The sequence below is a fragment of the Paecilomyces variotii genome (genome assembly GCF_004022145.1).
Source record: "Paecilomyces variotii strain CBS 101075 chromosome Unknown C8Q69scaffold_13, whole genome shotgun sequence".
Lineage (NCBI taxonomy): Eukaryota > Fungi > Ascomycota > Eurotiomycetes > Eurotiales > Thermoascaceae > Paecilomyces > Paecilomyces variotii.
In genome coordinates, this window is record NW_021167152.1 from 302,360 (window position 1) to 322,697 (window position 20,338).

At 48.8% G+C, this 20,338-nt stretch overlaps 4 protein-coding genes across 4 annotated transcripts; 2 read left to right on the forward strand and 2 right to left on the reverse strand.

Annotated features, from left to right (window-relative positions):
* Nucleotides 1–433: 433 nt before the first annotated feature.
* C8Q69DRAFT_437613 (putative allantoate permease) lies at nucleotides 434–2,309 on the reverse strand (the record flags this gene model as incomplete). The annotated part of the gene is made up of 7 exons (XM_028628581.1): nucleotides 434–672; nucleotides 733–906; nucleotides 985–1,107; nucleotides 1,159–1,228; nucleotides 1,284–1,879; nucleotides 1,942–2,030; nucleotides 2,095–2,309. The coding sequence occupies 7 exons, from the start codon at nucleotides 2,307–2,309 to the stop codon at nucleotides 434–436; spliced, it is 1,506 nt and encodes a 501-aa protein (XP_028482019.1).
* A 577-nt stretch (nucleotides 2,310–2,886) lies between these two features.
* C8Q69DRAFT_488474 (Hydantoinase B/oxoprolinase-domain-containing protein) lies at nucleotides 2,887–7,334 on the forward strand (the record flags this gene model as incomplete). Its single annotated transcript, XM_028632051.1, has 9 exons — nucleotides 2,887–2,935; nucleotides 3,013–3,198; nucleotides 3,259–3,546; nucleotides 3,617–4,472; nucleotides 4,528–5,236; nucleotides 5,303–5,702; nucleotides 5,768–5,986; nucleotides 6,041–6,792; nucleotides 6,846–7,334. 9 exons carry the CDS (start codon nucleotides 2,887–2,889, stop codon nucleotides 7,332–7,334), a joined length of 3,948 nt encoding a protein of 1,315 aa, XP_028482020.1.
* Nucleotides 7,335–8,561: 1,227 nt separating this feature from the next.
* C8Q69DRAFT_478955 (autophagic serine protease Alp2) lies at nucleotides 8,562–10,739 on the reverse strand. Its single transcript, XM_028631410.1, has 3 exons — nucleotides 10,192–10,739; nucleotides 9,186–10,124; nucleotides 8,562–9,127 (listed from the first exon to the last, which is right to left on the reverse strand). The coding sequence occupies exons 1-3, from the start codon at nucleotides 10,558–10,560 to the stop codon at nucleotides 8,954–8,956; spliced, it is 1,482 nt and encodes a 493-aa protein (XP_028482021.1). The 5' UTR covers nucleotides 10,561–10,739; the 3' UTR covers nucleotides 8,562–8,953.
* Nucleotides 10,740–11,470: 731 nt separating this feature from the next.
* Nucleotides 11,471–19,661, forward strand: C8Q69DRAFT_96177 (lysosomal trafficking regulator). The gene is made up of 9 exons (XM_028634220.1): nucleotides 11,471–14,114; nucleotides 14,165–14,529; nucleotides 14,581–15,013; nucleotides 15,074–18,409; nucleotides 18,466–18,620; nucleotides 18,675–18,980; nucleotides 19,037–19,249; nucleotides 19,316–19,477; nucleotides 19,533–19,661. Exons 1-9 carry the CDS (start codon nucleotides 11,606–11,608, stop codon nucleotides 19,560–19,562), a joined length of 7,509 nt encoding a protein of 2,502 aa, XP_028482022.1. The 5' UTR covers nucleotides 11,471–11,605; the 3' UTR covers nucleotides 19,563–19,661.
* Nucleotides 19,662–20,338: the final 677 nt, after the last annotated feature.

Consider the following 20,338-nt stretch of genomic DNA (forward strand, 5'->3'; position numbering starts at 1 on the left):
TTATATAAGTATTCCGACTCACATCTTATCAATGGGGATAGCGAAAATAAAATCGGTGGAGTGTATTATGGAAAGAATTGAGGGATGTCGCCAGAACTAAAGGACGACGCCCAATAATAGATCACACTACAAGGTTCCTGTCCAGCGTCTGCTGAAAAGTCTGATCTCATCATGTCGAATATTGAATGGCACTAAAGCAACGTCTGTCCTGACCTCTTGAACATCACACTAGTGTTTCTGTAGTCTTTATATGTTCCTGCGATCTATATAACCGGTGATAAATTATTATGGACTACAGAACCAACTCTATGTTATTACTGCCTCGCAGACATTACGTAGCCCTTATAAAACGAGTCGGAATCATGGGAGCGAATCGAAGATTCTTATATGTTATTGAGATAGATACTGCCACACGACCTTCCAATTCCCACACTTAAGTTGTATACCTAAACGTTACATTCTGCTTGTCTGTAAAATCCAAGAAATCCGCTGAATGCTCATCAATAGCGTCTTCTGATATGGACGCGCATGATTTTTCTCTCTTCGCATTTTGCATTCTGCATACGATACCGTAAGCTAGAGCAAGGACTATGCATACTGCGTAGCACAGCAGCATTGCGACTGTCGCTCCAATATACTTCGGTGCTTGGTCTTCGAGGAAGGTCTGGGGTCCTAAAAAAGAAATCAGTTGAAGGTCTTGCATATCACATGGAACTATAAAGAAGGCTTTACCAATAATATTACCGACAGCATATGCGACGTAGTCCATTGCGTTTACGGTTGTCTTCTTCGTGTGACCTGCTGTATTTGCCTGGAACATGGCAAGACCACAGACGTATGGTGCCCAGTAAACGTAGAGCATATAAAGCCCAACTAGTTGGCCAGCGGCATTGCTTCTCGGGAGTACTTTATTTTTATATCTATCAGCATGATTCCAGTTGAGGTTTGATGAATTATAATGGTATGCAATGTCGAGAGAGATACCATAAACGACGATAGTCCCGACTAACGGGATGATCAAACTCGAAACAGTGACCAAGGAGCGGTATTTTCGGGTTCTTCCCACGAAGTAGCTGAAGAAAATACCGCTGATAGTCGATATGACTCCTAAATCTTATAAGTTTCGTACGCAAGTGGAACGAGAACGAAGAAACTTACCTGTAGGGATGGTCATCAAAGAAGAGTCCAAAGCGCTAAATCCAAGGCTATTGATAATTATTGTACTGAACTAGAATATTGTCAGTCCTCTCACCATATGAGAACGTACTCTGCGTTCAACATACCGCGATGAGACCCCCATTTGGGATATTGACAGAAATGAAGAAGAACCACAGAATCCAGTTCTTCCAGTCTGTAACGGCCTCGTATGCCTGGGGCCACTTCCATGTCTTGTTTTCCATCCCCAGCTTCTCATCCCTTAGTCTCTCCACAGCTACCACCTTTTCCCTGTCTGAAAGCCATTTAGCATCTGCAGGGCTGTCCGGTAGTACGAAGAACATCAGCGCGCCATACAGCACGGTAAATGCACCAACTGAAAGGAATATATACTTCCACACTGCGATTGCGCTGTGTCTAAGGTGGCCAAACCCAAATGAGATCAATCCGTTTCCGATGGATGAAGTTACAGAGCATATGATGGCGTTTCTGACCGGTTGCTCGGACTTTTTCCACCACATAGTGGCGATAATTATCATTGCTGGAAGATCACAGCATTGAAACAGACCCAGGAAAAAGCGACAAACAAGGATACCCGCAGGGTTAGTACATGCTGCATGACACATTTCTACTACTCCCCAGAGAAAAATGTTTACGGCCAAATACTTTCCAGTCGGAAGGCGTTGGAGGAGCCATAGTGTTGGGAATATACCAATGAGGAATGCTAATCCAGTAAGTTAGCACCAGATACACGAACTGTGCTATCATAATTCTGACATGTCATACCGATGTACATAATAGATCCTACCCAGCTATATTGGTAGCCGGTCAATCCAAGGTCCTCTTTTAGTCCATATATAGCAGCAGTCCCGACACTATCCATTGTCTTGCTCAGTAAGGATATTCTACACCAGGTCAATTTCAGATCTAGATACTCACATAACTTTATCCCAGCCCGATAACTGGTAACAAACGAATAGCATCGGAACCATATGCCAGTCGATCTTTCGTCTCACTGCTTCCATCTCTTCTTCAGTGACAGGTCTTTCGTCTCGTGCTGCAGCCAATATCTTCGCTGCGACATCGACATCGCGGTCGTTTCTGTCGAAAAAGCCACCGTCCAGATGGGAAATGAAGGGAGTAGCAAGTGGCATAACATCCTTTCGGTCATGTGTAGAACCCATTGCTCAAGAGCCAATAAGGGAGAACCAGATGTCTGTATCTAGTTATAGGAATCTAGATTGCTGAAGCTATATATATTTAAATTTTATGCCTAACAGTGACATCGTCTCGAAATCGAACTATTTTCTGTAGGAATATCGTGTTTTGTAGATACATGAGCCAATATCGGCTATAACCGACTCGCATGGTCTACGATATCATTAAGATAAGGGCGCAGGTATCCCTGTCCCTATTACCATTTTCCCGTCGAATTTATCTCGAGCTGGTCGGCACATACCGCACCCTCCCACATGATCGATCGGAGGAAAGTCCGTTCTGGGTTACATCCCTATCTGTGTCTTCCAGGGAAGGTCGATCTTTTTGTAGCTAGTGACGATCCTACGAAGTGATATCCTCCTTGTCGGAGATGAGCCGAAGAGCAGATAGGGACACAGGTCGTCCAATTCCGACAAAAGGCTCGAGATATAAATCGTATATCCTCGCTCCTATTGACTGTATGAACCAGAGTGTTCATTTGGATGTCAAGATAATATAATTTCCTCTGGAATCATGCCGCACATCACAGGAGCCGATCAGACCAAGCTCCGTATCTATATAGGTAACATCCTGTGTTCTTAATATAGTCTTTCCCGGAATCGCCAATGTTTTCTGACAAATCGTGATTTTGATTGACAGATCGAGGTGGTACTTTTTGCGACTGCATAGGAATAGTTCCAGGAAAAGAGGACATAGTTGTCAAACTCCTTTCCGTTGATCCTACTAACTACGACGATGCACCCACAGAGGGAATTCGTCGGATTCTAGAGATTGCTACAGGTGAACCTATCCCTCGTGGATGCAAACTCGATACTTCCAATATAGGTCAATAATCCGTCCCCCTACGGCTGATGCCTTTTCGTCTACTGATGAGTTAACTCACAGCTTCTATTCGCATGGGAACGACCGTAGCAACAAATGCTTTGCTAGAGCGAAAGGGAGAAAGGAGCGCTTTGCTAATCACAAAAGGATTCGGGGAATTGCTCAAAATCGGACATCAGACGCGCCCTAAGCTCTTTGATCTCGATATCAAAAAACCTGATGTCCTATACGCCAAGTGTATTGAGATTGACGAACGAGTCACTATCGACGTCCCTCTTGCAGAAGATAAAGATGCGGGGACAACTGTGCATGGACTCAGTGGAGATGTTGTGAGAATACTTAAACCTCTCAGTGAGTGTAGTCAGCCTCTTTCTTAGATATACTATCTAACGCGCTTTTTTTTTCTTTTTCTTATACATAGACGAGGGAGAAGTAACACGCTCTCTTCTCCAATTATATAATGAAGACTTTCGATCAATCTCTGTGTGCCTTGCGCATTCTTATACTTATCCCCAGCATGAGCTACGCATTGCAGAAATCGCTAAAGAGATTGGCTTTACGCACATCTCTCTCTCATCCCAAGTCGCGCCCATGATCCGGCTCGTCCCGAGGGGCATGTCAGCGACAGCCGATGCATACCTTACACCAACAGTAAAGCGATACATTGATGGCTTCACCAAGGGTTTCGAAGGGGGTTTTCAACAACCCGGGAAGACCAAGTGTCAATTTATGCAATCTGACGGTGGCCTTGCAGACTTCAGGAGGTTCTCAGGCCTACGTGCTATCCTTTCAGGACCAGCAGGTGGAGTTGTTGGGTATGCAAAAACAAGCTATGACCCGGAAGATGGGACACCTGTCATTGGAATTGATATGGGCGGTACTAGCACAGATGTTTCCCGATATGCAGGACAGTTAGAACATGTGTTCGAAACAACAACAGCCGGAGTTACAATCCAATCTCCGCAACTCGACATAAACACTGTGGCTGCGGGAGGAGGTTCGATTCTCTTTTGGAAAAATGGACTTTTCAAAGTTGGTCCAGAAAGTGCAGGGGCTCATCCAGGTCCATCATGCTATCGCAAGGGCGGTCCACTAACTGTGACGGATGCCAACCTCTTTCTGGGGAGACTGCTTCCAGAGTTCTTTCCTAAGATATTCGGCCCGAATGAAGATCAAGCTCTTGACTATGGTATCGTGGCAGAGCAATTTCAGAATCTCACGAAGGAAATAAACGAAGAAACTGGGAAACACTTGACGCCGGAACAAGTGGCAGTAGGGTATGGATATCCAGCATTCCGTCAGATTCTTCCGGTTTCTAATAATAAATCACAGCTTCATTGAGGTTGCAAACGAAGGGATGTGTCGTCCCATTCGCTCCCTGACAGAAGGCAGAGGCTATGATGCGCGCAATCACCGCTTAGCGGTATTCGGGGGTGCAGGAGGTCAACATGCATGTTCAATAGCACGCAATTTGAACATCAATAGTGTGGTTGTCCATAAATATTCATCCGTTCTGTCTGCCTACGGAATGGCATTGGCGGAGATCGTGCATGAGGGACTCGAACCGATTTCCGAGGTCTACTGTGCAGAGGCCCTGTCAAAGATTCGTAAACGTCTCGATGCTTTGCAAGCAAAAGTAAAAAAAGAATTGAAGGAAGAGGGGTTTGACGAATCATCTCTACGATATGAAAGATATCTCAATATGCGTTATCAGGGTACTGATACCTCAATGATGATTATGGAGCCAGAAAATGGTGATTTCGAACAATCTTTCCTCGCAAATCATCTGAGAGAGTTCACTTTCACCGTACCTGGAAGACCGATTCTTGTTGATGATCTTAGAGTCAGAGGGGTCGCGAATGACGGCACATCCATTCAGAATGTACACTTCGTCGGTCAACTGCGGGCAGCAAAGAAGCATTCGAGGGATGCAAACATTACAGATGCAGAAAATACAGCAACTGTCTATTTTGAAGAGACCGGGTGGGTTCAAAGCCCAGTGTATATGCTGGATAAGCTCCCAAGTGGAGTGGCAGTTGCAGTTAGTACAGACCATGGTTTCGAAATGTTGAAGTCGATATCTACTGACACAAGATCCAATATGCAGGGGCCAGCAATAATACTTGACAAAACGCAGACAATTATCGTTGTGCCTGGTGCGACTTCTATTATCCTTGACAAACACGTAGTGATCGATGTCGGTGTACCTACTCCAAAAGAAGTCTCCGCCGATGCTATAGATCCAGTGCAGCTTTCAGTCTTCGGTCATCGTTTCATGAGCATTGCAGAACAGATGGGCAGAACATTACAGAAGACGAGTGTCAGTCTTAATATTAAGGAACGTTTAGACTTCAGTTGTGCTATTTTTGGGCCTGACGGAGGCCTTGTAGCAAATGCGCCTCATGTTCCTGTGCATCTGGGTAGCATGCAGAATGCAGTGAAATATCAACACGAGGTCAACCTAGGAAAACTGAAACCTGGAGATGTCCTGGTGACCAATCATCCTGGTATGCATTTTATTCCAAATTTCCTGGAGACAGGCAACATATGATTCTAACTGACTGGCTTATAGAAGCTGGTGGGACGCACCTTCCAGACATAACCGTTGTCTCTCCCGTGTTCGATGAGAAAGGGAAAGATATCATTTTCTATACTGCCTCTCGAGGACATCACCGAGATATCGGTGGCTTAGGTGGCATATCCGGGAATCCGAACTGCATTTTTTTGGAACAAGAGGGGGCGCGAATAAAGTCATTTAAACTCGCCTCAGAGGGAAAGTTCGACGAAGAAGGTATTTGCATTTCATAATCCCCATTACTCTGATGACCAGGGCTGATAGCTCCAGGAATCACGAAAATATTGGTCCATGATCCAGCACAATACGAAGGGTGCGTGGGATCCAACAGCATAAATGACAACCTCTCAGACCTCAAGGCACAAATCGCCGCAAACCAGCGCGGTTCGCTTCTCATCCAGGAGCTTTTCGCAGCATATGGGACAAAAGTTGTACAGTCCTACATGGCAGCTATACAGGGTACTGCCGAGCTCGCTGTCCGACGTTATTTGAAGAGGGTCGCAATGACACATCCGGATTCTCTGAAAGCGGTTGATTATCTCGACGATGGGACCGAAATTCATCTTGAAGTCCGCATCGACGCCGCCAACGGAAGCGCAGATTTTGATTTCACAGGAACGGGGCCAGAGACGTACGGAAATCGCAATGCGCCTTCCAGTCTGGTCTACTCGGCGATCATCTACGCCCTGAGAGCAATGATAAATGAAGAAATCCCACTAAACCAGGGATGCCTTCAGCCAGTAAATATTATCATACCGGAGAACACAGTCCTCTCTCCATCTTCCGGTGCTGCAGTTTACACCGGTAACACTCTGACGAGCCAGAGGCTGACCGACGTTGTTTTCAAAGCTTTCGGGGCATGTGCTGCCAGCCAAGGTTGCATGAATAGTGTACAGATGTACGGAGGTGAGAAAGCCGAACCTGGCGAGCCTTTCGCAGGCTTCACGTTTATGTATGGAGAGACCCTTTGTGGGGGTAGTGGTGCGGGAGCGACCTGGCGTGGAGTTTCAGGAGTACACACGGTAAGTATGGAACTATGGATATCCCTCTGATCCCAGGCTAACACAGGATGAAGCATATGACCAATACCCGTGTCAGTGACTGTGAGATCTTGGAGAAGCGATATCCCATCCTTGTGAAACAATTTTCACTGAGACATGGATCTGGCGGAGAAGGTCTACACCCAGGCGGCGACGGGGCCATTCGTGGATTCGAGGCTCGGGCGCCGATAACTTTCTCTCTGAGCACCGAAAGACGAGTTCATCGACCATACGGAATGGCCGGTGGTGGCCCTGGGAAGAGCGGTAGGAATCTGGCTCTACTGAAGCTACCTGATGGGAGGGATAGGTGGGTTAACGTTGGAGGGAAAGGTATTATCAAACTGCGACGCGGAGAGCAATTGTTTATCCACACTCCTGGTGGCGGAGCTTGGGGTGCTCTCCCAAATTCTGGTATATCACCTGGAAATAATTACATTGATGGGATAGCAAAGAATGGAGAAGAGCAACATTGGCGAGGAATGGGTAGTCTTCATAATTTTTCAACCGCACAAAATGAGGGTTGATACAGCTCTTTCCAAGCAAGTACAATTCAAACAAATGATGGATAGCATGAATCATACTATTATTTTACCCGTAACAATTCATGAAATAATGCCTATGCGTGAATTTCAATGTACCCATAACCTCTGTTTCAAAGACTCAGAATTGCTCTGAAGCACTTCTATCGCCTTGGACGACAAAAAAGAGCTGTTAAGAGACATTTCCAGTAAAGGCCATATCTGAAGAGATTAAAGAAACCCAAGTAACAAGTACCTCGATTCAAGCCAGATAGGGACTAAACCCATTTCCTCGAAGAGCCTTCCGCGCGCGTCATCGACGTCTACAGCATGGTTGGCTATCTGGAGAAGACTCAAAAAGAGTAAGTATCTCAACTAACTAGCTAACCAATCATGTTTTAACTGCAAGATTCACAGCATCAGAAAGCGGGGTTCTTCGACTTCGAATCTTTACACTTGAATGTACATACAGTACTTAGCTGTATTATTATTGCCTAATATTAATATATCTATAGTACCCTTCACGCCCGTTAGATCTATTTAAAGTTCAACTGAACCCCCGCCCCTCTTTGGGTGGTAAATTATAATGAAATAGTATGTACATTATCAAGGCCTGGCGTGGCGATTCCAATACATTTACCATATTTCACAATACCCCGATCTCGGTGTAAGATATCGGGCATTTACGGCGATTTAAGCTTCTTGGGTTTTAAGTCTAATGAGGGGGGGAGCACGCAATTTGCTGGATACTATTGCCCCCGCAGGTAGTTTATCGTCTCGTCATCTGTCTTCCATCTAGTTACCCCTCCTTTCAATCTTGCTAGACGCTCTTGGGATATGAATCAGACTTGTCATGCTTTCATAAATGGGGCTGTGATAATTAACGGATGGATCTACAAGTGCGGAGTTCGTTGCGAGAGAACCCACCGGTGGCTGACGCGGATAGTCTTGATTGGGTCTAGATACCACTGGAGGGCGTGATTCACATCCTGCTGATAGCCGATAGTCGATTCAATAGTCCGCTATCCAGCTGATAACCTGAGACCAGAAGCTGGTCGGGTGACGTGATTGATCATTCAACTCAAGATAGATGGGAAGATTTCCAATCCTCGATGACAGTACTGAGATTGTAGCTGCAGGCGTTCTCCCAAGCTCGCCTTATCTGCTCTCGGATGTATTGTAACTGATAAGATAGCAATGGAGAGCTCTCCGCAGCGGCTAAGCCGTCCAACGACAGAAATACTTTGTAGCTACAACGAAACTACGACAGCAATAAAATGGATAGATGATAGTCAAAATTCTGTTACCTGGCCGCCCCAGGGCTCGAAGGCTATAACACGAAAAATTCCAATATCCCAGTCTGTCACAAACTAATACGATCTGTCTAGATCACTCCTCAAGTGGTGGGAGTAGGCAAAGGAGCACATGTGCCAACTTAATGCTAGAACCGAAAAGCAACACATACAGAGGCCGATTCAACCGATGAACCTAGGGCTCAGAGACGTCAAATGGGGAAAAACAAAAAGAAATATGGATAACCTGCGCCGCGTGTCTATTCTGCTGCCATTCCCATGCACCAGCACCTATATAGTGTCCGATCGTGATAAGCTTAAGAATCATTGAGTTTACACAACGACAGCGTCCTTGATCTCGCTGTAGATGGCGCCGAGTTCCTCAGTGAACTTCTCAGCCTTGTCCATGATACCGGTGAGCTTCTCCTCGAAGGTAGCGACCTTGTATCCACCCTTGGCAACAATCTCAGTGTAGTTGGCAGAGCCACCACCGTTCCAGGCGAGGACCTGATTAAGGTTGTTAGCAAGATGAACAGATCAGGAAATGGGAACCGTTTTAACTTACGTTGGCAGTGTCGGACGGGACGTCAGAAAGAGCACCCTCGGTAGCAACGGAGATCAGAGTCTTCTTCAGCTTCTCCGGGGTGATGTCGGCCACAGCGAAGGCAGAGTCCTTCGAGGGCTGGAGGGAGAGGAAGTAGGCCAGCAGACCAGCAATGTGGGGAGAGGCCATAGAGGTTCCGGAGATAGTGTTGACGGCATACTTGCTGCCGATCCAGGTGGAGAGAATGTTAAGACCGGGAGCGAAGATATCGTTGCACTTTCCGTAATTGGAGAAGTAAGCACGCTCATCCGCGAGGGTGGAAGCACCGACGGTGACAGCCTTCTCAGCGGCAGCAGGAGAGTAGTTGCAGGAGTCGGCATTGTCGTTACCAGCAGCGACAGCGAAGTGAATACCAGCGTCCACAGCAGCGTTCACAGCCAAGTCGAGAGTAACAGACTTGCCGCCACCCAGACTCATGTTAGCAGCACTGCCCTTGAAGCCCTTGGCCTTGCCCTTCTTGGCAGCCTCGATCTTCTTGGAGTGAGCGGTAGCGGCCCATTCAACGCCCTTCACGACGTCGGACATGGTACCAGAACCGTTGGATCTAAGCACCTTGACGGCGTAGACGTTGGCCTTCTTGGCAACACCGTACTTCTTACCAGCGATCGTACCAGAGCAGTGGGTACCGTGGCCATTGCCATCGACATCGTCATCACCAGTAGGGATGGTCTTACCCCAAGAGGCACGACCCTCGAAGTCAACGTGGTCGGTGTTGGTGCCAGTGTCAATGACGTAGACGTCAACACCCTCACCGCCATCATTGGCATAGAGGTATTTGTTGAAGGTACTAAAGCTCAGGCTGTCACGGTGGGAGATACGGGCCAGACCCCAGGGGGCGTTCTTCTCAACGGAAGAGTCTTCCATCGTGTGGACTTCGGCGTCCCTCTCGATGTATTCGACCTAGGTTGAATTAGCCGTGCTGCCCTGAAGGACCTCGAGGGCCAAGGGTGGTTGGGAAGGTACTCACGTCCGGATGCCTGCGGACCTGCTCGATAACAGAGTCATCAAAGTGACCCGAATAGCCCATCAGTTGGCCAGCGATGTTGTAGGTGTGCTTCAAGCCCTCGAACATCTCATCCTGGAAGGGGAACTGAGAGCGCTTCCGGAGCTCCATCCGCTGGTTCTCAACATCGGAGTGGATGTCCTGCACCCAGCTGTGGTGAGCAGCAGCAGCTTCAGCTGTGACATGCTTCTTGAAAACCACGATGTAGGAGTCCGGGACCTCCTTCGCGTTAGCAGAAGAGAGGACCGGAGCGGCACCGTTATGGATCGAGTCAACGATCACAGGTGACGCGGCCGCCAGCAGCGGGAGAAGGAGGCCGAGAACGGCTTTCATGATGGCACAGAAATGAAAGAACGCTGCTGGCCGGCAGTTCGATGAGAATTCTGATGATAGATGAAGGAAGATGAGATGGGGGAAGGGGGATGGAGGGAGGTTGAAGGAAGGAAGATGGAGGAGCTGGAGCTGGCGAGATAGAAGTAGGTCGCTGGGGAGGCAGGTGAGCAACGGAGCAGGCAAGGCCCGGGGGAGATGATGCAACGCCAATACGGTAAGTTTACAGATACGCCCGGGGGTTAGCGCTCCCAACGGACCCTGATTCGCCGGGCAGCGTCGATCCGATAGCAGACCGCCCCACCAGTGGAGAGCTGCAGAGGACAGTACCGATACAGGGCGGTACAAGCCTCAGAGTCTCGTGAGCTGTCTCTCCAACTCGAAGTTGCGGTGTTGCCTGGGTACCTGCTAAGTACTCAACAAGTCCAACAACGAGGCTGATCAGCATGGTGGCAACGCGATGCTTGCAAGCGGTGGGCTCGCGTGCTCTGACCACAACTGGCACAGGACGCTGCCGCGAGTGGTATAGCGTGTACAGAATAGCACGGTATGGTCACGGCCCAGTATGGCTGCGGTATGGCAGCTAACAGGCCTTATCGCCTTATCGCGCTGTTTTCGGGCCAATGGTGCAGGCGCCAGTGACGTTGCACGTGACAGACATCCGGCTGTGCTCTGGTCGCTGCATCGGAGCTGCTTGGAGTGTTTCAAGCTTGGTTGGAGGATGTGAGCAGTTGGCGCATCTTGTGTCCCTGGCAGTTCGATCCCATACTCCAGCATCCAGAGAGAATCCTGATCACTTCGTGTCCATTGGAGAGCAAGGACGGTGGTCGACAGTGCATCAGTGCTCAGTGCTCAGTGCTCAGTCTCGACTCTCAAAGCCTTCTCCACTCGCACAATCAACGTCCGGCAAGACCATGGCCTGACCAGCCAATCCGACACGCCAGATGCAGATCTCATCCTCTGTCCTATGTGTCCTCCGATACTCTCATCCGGACCTTCAGGACTAATGTTGCGACTGCTAGCTTGAGATAAGATTTCCAGCGGCACCATGATCAAGTCGTCCCCGCTGCGACGTCCCTCCTCCCCGCCCTCCGCGTCCGCTGGGCGACTGGTCGCCGAGTTGGGCCCGATTATTGAGAGCCTCGACGCGATCTGTAAACAGCACCCGATCACGCTGCAGGATGTCCTCTCCGGAACAGAAAGCCTGCTCCGCCTCCGTCATACATTTATCGATACACAACAGCCCAGAGAAGCGAAGGATGCATTTCGTCATCTGTACGGGTTCCAGATACTGCTCGAATTTGTCCGGCAGCTCGGGGAACTCTACGATACAAACACATTGTCCCAGGAGGAACGCAAGAGTCTCTTGGCTCTATTCAGGGACACCCTCGGGGTCATTGCAGAATGTCTGAAGGAGCACTCGGGGAACAAACGATACTTTTCTAAAAGGATCCCCGGCGGAGGAACAGCATGTCTGGAGAATACACTGACAGTCCTGGCTACGAAATTCGACGACAACGATGCGTCGACTTCTGATAGAGAGCAATTATATGGGGGCTTACTGGCTGGGGCTTTGTGCGAGGAGACAGTTTCAGGGATATTCACCGCGTTGAGTTTGAAGCTGGGGCCTCAGGCCGACTCTCTGTCTCCGGAAGACATTTGCTTGGCTGTAGATAGATCTCTGGGTACAGCAGTGACTGTTGAAGTTCCTGAGTTCTTAGGTCCGTTTCTGCGAGTCTGGCTGGCGCAGTCCTCATCTGTGACCGGACATGCCATTCTGAGATTAGCTCTTCCTGCGTGTCTCTGCCAGCTTGCCTCCCAGTCTCAGAGGAATACTCTAGCTCTGCACGCCACAGGAACATTGAAATCAGTGCTACCGGTTCTGATCAATAGTGACAGACCCGAGTCAGAAAGAAAACTTTACGAAAAGCTTGCGGGGCTCCTCTGTGTGCAAGGCATTAATGGCCTCGAGGATGCAGTGGACATTTATAGGCGCGCTCACGATTCTCCAGAGGTCTTACGGTTCTTGCTGAATGCCATGAAGTCTTCCAAAGGTCCGCCATCTATCCATTTCGATCTGTCCGTGCACGGTTACTCCTCGGTCGAGTTCTCGACACTAGGTCGCCCATTTCCTCCCACAGCATCCGCTGGGTACACTTTTACGGTTTGGGCTCGTTTTGATAACTTCGACCCCAATGTTCATACCACCATTTTTGGGGCCTTTGATGCCAGTCAGACATGTTTTGTGCTTGCATACCTGGAGAAGGACACCCGCAATTTCATCTTGCAAACATCGATCCGAGGACCGCGTCCCAGTGTACGCTTTAAATCCTTCGTCTTCGAGCCAAATAAATGGTATCATATCTGCGTGATCCACAAGAGGGCTCGAGGTCCTTTATCTGCACGGGCTTCTCTTTTTGTGGATGGCGAATTTGTTGAGCAGTTGAAGATCGATTATCCATCCGTCCCTCCACCACGAGCGCCCAACAAGGCAGCCCGTGTGCAGGCGTTCTTGGGTACACCACAAGACCTCGCCATGAGACTGGGGAAGGGAGCATCAACGTCTCGATGGTCTCTGGCGAACGCGATCCTCTTCGAAGACATATTCACTGATGACATGGTGGCCGTATTCTACAATATCGGGCCTCGCTACCATGGCAATTTCCAGGATTGCTTGGGCTCTTTCCAAACGTATCGGGCTTCCGCTGCACTCAATTTACGAAATGAGAACCTTCATCCAGGCAAAGAGGAGTCGTCGGATATAGTAACCGCTATCCGGCAGAAGGCGAGCACGCTGGTATCAGAAAGCTCCGTCCTACTGAACATAGCCCCAGCTACTGTGCTCGACGATGATGACACCAACAATATAGACGAATCTCAGTTAGTGAAATCACTGTCGAAGCGGGCTTCCAAGAATTTGTATCAGTTAACGAAAGTGGGCGCTAACGCTATCGCCGTTAATGGGGCTATTCCTGCAATCAACGATGCGTTAACACACACTAATGGTGTTGCCATTCTCACTGGTGACCCTGTAGTAACGGTACCGCAGTCTCTTGACGATGCGGGTTGGCGGATTGGCGGCTGCGCAGCCCTGCACCTTAGCATTGTCCACGCGGCGACTACAGCTGAGAGCCTCACATTAGCACTAGAAGTCCTGTACGAGGCTATACAAGATAGCTGGCGGAACAGTGAGGCAATGGAAAGAGATAACGGATATGGGATTCTTGCCACACTGCTACGCGACAAGATTGGCTTTCCTTCGGGGGGCCAGGTCACAACAGCGTCCAAACTTTCATCTATCTGTCCAGATAATAAGCAACGATCCTCGCTCGCACGAGAGCTTCTGCGATTGACCTTGTCATTTGTCGGATACGATTTTAATGACCCTTCCCGTTCGATAATCACAAATCCGCTAGCTTATCGGGTCTTGCTTGTCGACCTGGATATCTGGCGGTTCGGTGAGCCTGATTTAGTCGAGATGTATTATTCTCAGTTCTCGACCTTTGCGAGAAACAGCCGATATCGTCATTTCAATTCAAAGCGTCTGGCTAGAATGCGTGGGTGCTCATTGTAGGCTGTCTTCTGACTTCTTCTGACAATTTTGCAGGTGTCAACAAGAAACTGTTGGATGCTTTAAAAGGAGAACGCTTCACAAATGAGTCTCTCGCCCTTTTCGTCCCTGCTTTTCGATCCCTCCTGGACAGCTGTCTATCGGCGGAGCTGCTTCGATCACTATCTCTTTTCATCACCTACTCGATACAGGAGAGTAAATCACCCTCTGTTCTCCGCAAGAAGAAAAGTTTTCGTCTAGATCCTCGCCTGCGGCATCGGTCGCCGTCGACCGGAGATGCTGGGAAGTACCTACCCAGTTCTAAGATAGGTGTGGAGATGCTGCGAATGTATTGTTCCTTACTTTGCGCATCAGGTGATGTAGCAATAGTCAAAAAGTTTGCAAGGACGGTCACGAATAAGGTTCGTCAAGTAATAGGATTATCTCGAGCAGCTGCTGATAGCACATTCCAGTGGCTTCTCTACCTCATGTGCGAAGATGATCCAGAGGTTGTAGTACTTGCGGCGAAAATCCTTTCTCGCTTGATTATCATACACGGTAGCGCCTATAACAAGAAACTCGCCGATAAGTCAGGAGGATATACCATAATGCGACATCGATTGAAAAGGTGGTGGAACATTCCTGCCTTGTGGCCGATCTGCTTTGGTATTCTGTTCGGACTCGACGTTGCTTGTATGGACCTGGAGAGACCCTTCGACCACTCTGGGCTTCTGGATCTCTTTGTATCCAACGGTGAACCAAAGATTGTGTTCCCAGAGATCCTACCGGTGATTATGGAGATGCTACAAAGTGGTCTGAAAAGAGCAGCGGCGGTAAATGGTAAGACCGTAGAGGTACCACTGCCGCAGTCCTATAGAGTCTTGATGTCGTCGTCCAATTTGACCAGTAAGACAACCGTCTCCTCAGCCTATGAAATAGTCTTAACCATGCCTAATGCTCGAACAGATTCCTCGCCGGCTGAGAATGCTACTAGAGACCAATGCATATTGAAGAGCGTTGTCAGGTTCCTTTCGGACGTCCATGCCAAATCACACAACTTTCGGGACTTTTCCGTGAGTTCGACATATGTGCAACGGCTCCTCTTCGTTCTGTTCCCCGTTGTGGTCGGATCAGATATAATCAGCCCAGAAGTTGAGCTAAATTCCCGCGACGGCGGGCTGAGTTTCGAGGATACGAACATTGTCCGGCCGCTCTCTACCGCACCACCCGTACTGCGAACCACAACTGTGGAACCTTCGAGTGGTCAGGACCATGCTGGAAGGCCGCTGCGACGCGGTTCATCTTTTATATTGGTCTCATCCGACAGAGCAAAATACTCGCCATCTGCTGCCCGTCTCCGGCATATTGTTACACCAAAGGTGGAAAGGGATGGGGACTTGGAGGCCCACCCTGTCGTCCAGTCTATTCTAGGTCTTCTGACATCTGTGTTCATGGACCAATTATTTGCTCGCAAAGAGTTCTCCGGTCTTGGGCTGTATCTGAAAACACCGCCTGGCTTTCTGGAACACCAGACCTACTTTGAATCATGGGTGCTACGGAACACCATATTGACCATGGAGGGAACTATAGTTATGAACCGAGAACTGTTATTGGAGCCTCGAACGTTGACTAATTTAGCACGCTTCCTCACACATATCGGGGAGGCAGTGTACGAAGGCTGGTTCATTGATGGTGCCACTGTTGCCCTCGACTTTGCTGGGTCTGTCCTAGAGTACCTTCAAAGACCCGACATATCATGCATAAAGAGTGTTCGACTTTGCAGCCAAGCAATAGATACAATTCGCTCTACAGCTTTTCGGATGGTTCTAATCAAGCTTTCCGAAGTGGAGGAATCCGACTGTCTCACTTTTCTCAGCCGCCTTGCGTACTGGCAAGCAATGCTTCTGTCTGAAGGAGAAACGCATTCTGAATATCTGCAACTGCTCTGTTATTTACTCTACACGAAGCTTATAAGTGAGAACCACGATATCCGTGTGGCGGCTGCTAACCTCTGGCGAATTGTCCTTGTCGAAAAGCCTTCTGAAACGTCTGCTATCCTGACTCATGCCACGGCCTCTCTGCAGCGACGACTATCCGAAGGTTTCGGCGGGCTCGTGGGAATGGACGATGCCGGTTTCCTACAATGGGTCGATGAGCAACGCGATGATCTTGATGCTCTTTTCTTCGGCGGTTTATCCAAGTCTTGGGAGTCCTTCGTGCAGGAGGAGAATGCCAGAACAGAAGAGACGGCAAGAGTCAGACTTGCCAAACGGAAAGAGAACCTCAAGCAGTGGGCCCAGGAGGAAAAGTCCCGTGAGGAAGTTCTCCGCAAGCACAGTATCACGTTCGATCACTGGGTATCCAATATTTCTGCATCCGAGCACCTGAAATACCAGAGGGTTCTTCAGGACCAGCAGGATACTCTCACGTTTATGTGGTCTGCCTTTGCTCGTCTTTCTCAGGAATTAAGACGCGTTGGCGGCGTATTGTCTGAGGATAAAGATAGAAAATGGCGACTTGACCAGACAGAGGGGCGTAGCCGAATGCGGCTTCGAGTGATCCCCGATGACTCGGGGGAGAGACAGGACTATCAGCCCAAGAGAAAAGCGTCTGAGCCTCCTGCGATAAAGCTGAATACACAGATTGCTCCTGCTTCCAACAATGAAGTTGTCGGGATTACTCCCACCGCTATGGTTGGCGAGTCTGCAGACAATGGGTCTCAGGGCGTGGACTCTGATGATAAGAGCATGCTCGAAGAAAGCTTTGAAATGATTGATGATCCCAAGGAAGATATAGACGATTATGAAGACAAGAACAGAAAGGTTATGAGAAGTCTACATCGAGGCGATCAAGTTCAAAACGTCTGTAATATGTCTCGCATCACCGGGCTGGAAGCATGCGAAGGCATTCTCATTTTGGGAAAGGACCATATCTACATCTTAGACAATTTCTTTCAACGTGCGGATGGCGAGATTGTCAATGTCTGGCAGGCTCCTGCGGAAGAACGAGATCCATATGTTCGCATGATCGCTGGTCGCGAGTCGAGTGAACGCAAATCACAGGAGCATCAGACGAGGAGCTGGAAGTGGGCAGATTTGATCAGCATCTCTAAACGCCGATTTCTCTTCCGTGATGTGGCCCTCGAGATCTTTTTCACGGACGGTCGCAGTTATCTTCTGACATTGATATCTTCACGAGCCCGGAACGAACTTTACAGCCAGCTATCCGCCAAAGCTCCTCAGATCAATGGAAACATCGCTCTCTCGCGACCAGAGGATGTTTGGAGATTCGAGACACTGAGAAGTCAAGATGATGAACCCCAGTCATTTGGGTCCAAATTTGCCAGCGTGTTCGGCCAGTCATCGAACCCCGCAACACGCAAATGGGTCAAGGGGGAGATATCAAACTTCCACTATCTGATGTTGATCAACACTTTGGCGGGGAGGACATTTAACGACCTCACTCAATATCCGGTCTTCCCGTGGGTCCTGGCGGATTATACCAGTGAAGAACTGGATCTGACCAATCCCAAAACTTTCCGCGATCTATCAAAACCAATGGGTTGCCAGACGCCCGAGCGTGAAGCCGAGTTCAAGGAGAGATACAAGTCGTTTGCAGAGATGGGCGATGAGAACGCACCTCCCTTCCACTACGGCACCCATTATTCCTCCGCGATGATAGTCAGTTCGTACCTTATCCGTTTGCAACCGTTTGTGAAGTCATACCTTATACTTCAAGGTGGGACTTTCGACCATGCGGATCGACTGTTTTATTCCGTGGCAAAGGCTTGGGATTCAGCTTCGCGCGGGAACATGTCCGACGTGAGGGAATTGACTCCGGAATTCTACTATCTTCCGGAGTTTCTGGTCAACGTGAACAAGTATGATTTCGGACTGCGCCAGAACATGACCGAGAGCATCGATGCTGTAGAATTACCGCCGTGGGCAAAAGGCGATCCAAAAATATTTATCGCCAAACATCGAGAAGCTCTAGAAAGCCCCTACGTGACGAAGAATCTGCACCATTGGATCGACTTGGTCTTTGGATTCAAGCAGAAGGGAGATGCAGCCCTTGAAGCAGTGAACGTTTTCCATCACTTATCATATCAGGGAGCCAAGGACGTGGACAACATTGACGATCCTGTTGAACGGTTGGCCACCATTGGTATTATACACAACTTCGGGCAAACACCGTACCAGGTCTTCCAGAAGCCTCACCCTAAGAGGGAAGAGCTCCAGCACAAAGACAGCCGACTTGATGTCCTTGCGGAGTCCCTGACCAGGACGCCCATCCAACTGCTCGGTATGATATCCCCTTGTTTCCCAAGCAAAATCGAGTCCTTTCTAACACCACAGCAGACAGTCAAGAACGCGTTTCATCTTTATCTATGAAGCAAGATCGGTTACTATGTGCTGCCGCGTTCAGACTGAATGTCCCTCCGACCTTCGACAAATACATGGAGTGGGGTTTCTTTGATGGAAGCGTGCGCTTCTATGCTGCTGACAGTAGAAAGGTAGGACGTCCTATCTCACTCTATCAGTGACGAGGGGATGCTAACAGGTTGTAGTTGCTTGGGCATTTTGAGCATTTACACATTGGCCAATTGTCCTGCGCTCTTTTTGCGGATTCGCAAACATTGATAACCGCAGGCACAGATTGCACGATCTCAATATGGACATTCACTGCCTCCGGGAAGTCCGTGGATCTGCAACCGAAAGCGACCCTGTTCGGCCATCGGTTCGCTGTGACGACTCTTGCGGTTTCACGGTCTTACAGTACCGTTCTATCAGCGTCCGCTGATGGGCGCATCATGCTGTGGGATCTCAATCGACAGTGCTTTTTGCGGGAGCTTCCTGCCAGTGGCCCAGTGGAGGTAAGTAGGCCTTACGAAAGAAATACTGCGATTCCACTCTCTGACCGAGGGTATAGTGTGCGCGGATCAATGACGTGACTGGCAACATCATGGTTTGTCGCGGTAACCGTATCAGCCTCTTCTCCCTCAACGGGGCGATCTTGCTCGAACAGGCGGTCTGTGAAGCTGCAGATGATTGCATCCTCTCGTGCGCGTTTTACGAGGGAGCTAACAACGAATGGCTCGAGAGAGAACTGTTGTTTACCGGACATAGAAGAGGTCTGGTCAATGTAAGTGTGGATGAGGACACGTTCCATTCTGTTGCATTTATCTTCTAACGTGCTGCCACTCAACAGATCTGGAGCAAAACAATCCGTGACGGACGGTTCGAACTCGATCTTATCCGTCAGCTCCATCACATTGATGTTGGTCGTGAAGGGGCCAACGTCAGCTCAGGAATCAGCTACATCCTACCGCTTCCACATATCGTGTATACAGGTGACGAAGCCGGTAGAGTGGTACGTCCATTGAGCGTCCATTTTGTGAAACGAGTTTCTAACTTCTGCTATCTAGTACGAATGGGATTGCATTCAGCGTCGTTGATAGACTCGTCATTGCTCCTACATGCATTCCAACCAAGACTGGTACTACGTTCGACCTCGTGTGGTACCAGCATTGACAGCCGCAGTGAATCTGCCGGGTACTCATTTGCCCAGGGAGGTACGTCGGAGGGCTTATCTGTTCTACCAAAGTGGACACTGCAATTGTTAGATTTTTCTCCGTTTGATCCCCATTACCCTTATGACTGTATGTCAAGGCCAAAACTATGTGTCTTTCTGCGTTCCGTTACGCTTGCATCGAGCATGTGTTTTGTTCGGGTTGTTCTCTCTGGCCTGCGAGCGTTGTTTCATCTGCAAGATATGGAGTCGGCTGTCATTTGTTCTGCCCTGCTATTCTTTCCCATCCACATAGTTAGACCGAACCCGCAGCGCGGTCGATGATTTGTTTGTTTGTCCCTAGAGAAATCCTAGATATGCCAGCCGGCCTGTGAATCAATAAAAGTGTACTGTACCAGAGTCTCATTTCGGTATCTAGCTGTTCCTGTGGTGAATAGTCATTCGCAGCTGCAAAGCCAGTATTGTGGCAACCTTGTCGGGTTGTGCGCTGTGTGAAAATGGAACTCAGATATATATATATTTTCCTTACGGTTAAGTAGTCCGCCTCGCGACGACATAATAAAACCGAAAAGTGTCGCTCAATTGAACCACAAATACAGATTCTTGATATTACTATTGACACTGAAAACATTACTACCTCGATTATCTAAAAAAGGAAGTTGAACATTAACCACCTAGAATAAATACTCAAGCTACTATTAC

Coding starts and splice junctions, on each gene's coding strand:
- C8Q69DRAFT_478955 (XM_028631410.1), bottom strand. CDS start 10,560: ATGAAAGCCGTTCTCGGCCTCCTTCTCCCGCTGCTGGCGGCCGCGTCA. Junction 10,125..10,191: donor AGGTCCGCAGGCATCCGGAC/GTGAGTACCTTC, acceptor AATTCAACCTAG/GTCGAATACATCGAGAGGGA. Junction 9,128..9,185: donor TCCCGTCCGACACTGCCAAC/GTAAGTTAAAAC, acceptor AACCTTAATCAG/GTCCTCGCCTGGAACGGTGG.
- C8Q69DRAFT_96177 (XM_028634220.1), top strand. CDS start 11,606: ATGATCAAGTCGTCCCCGCTGCGACGTCCCTCCTCCCCGCCCTCCGCG. Junction 15,014..15,073: donor GTCGTCGTCCAATTTGACCA/GTAAGACAACCG, acceptor ATGCTCGAACAG/ATTCCTCGCCGGCTGAGAAT. Junction 19,478..19,532: donor GTGACGAAGCCGGTAGAGTG/GTACGTCCATTG, acceptor TCTGCTATCTAG/TACGAATGGGATTGCATTCA.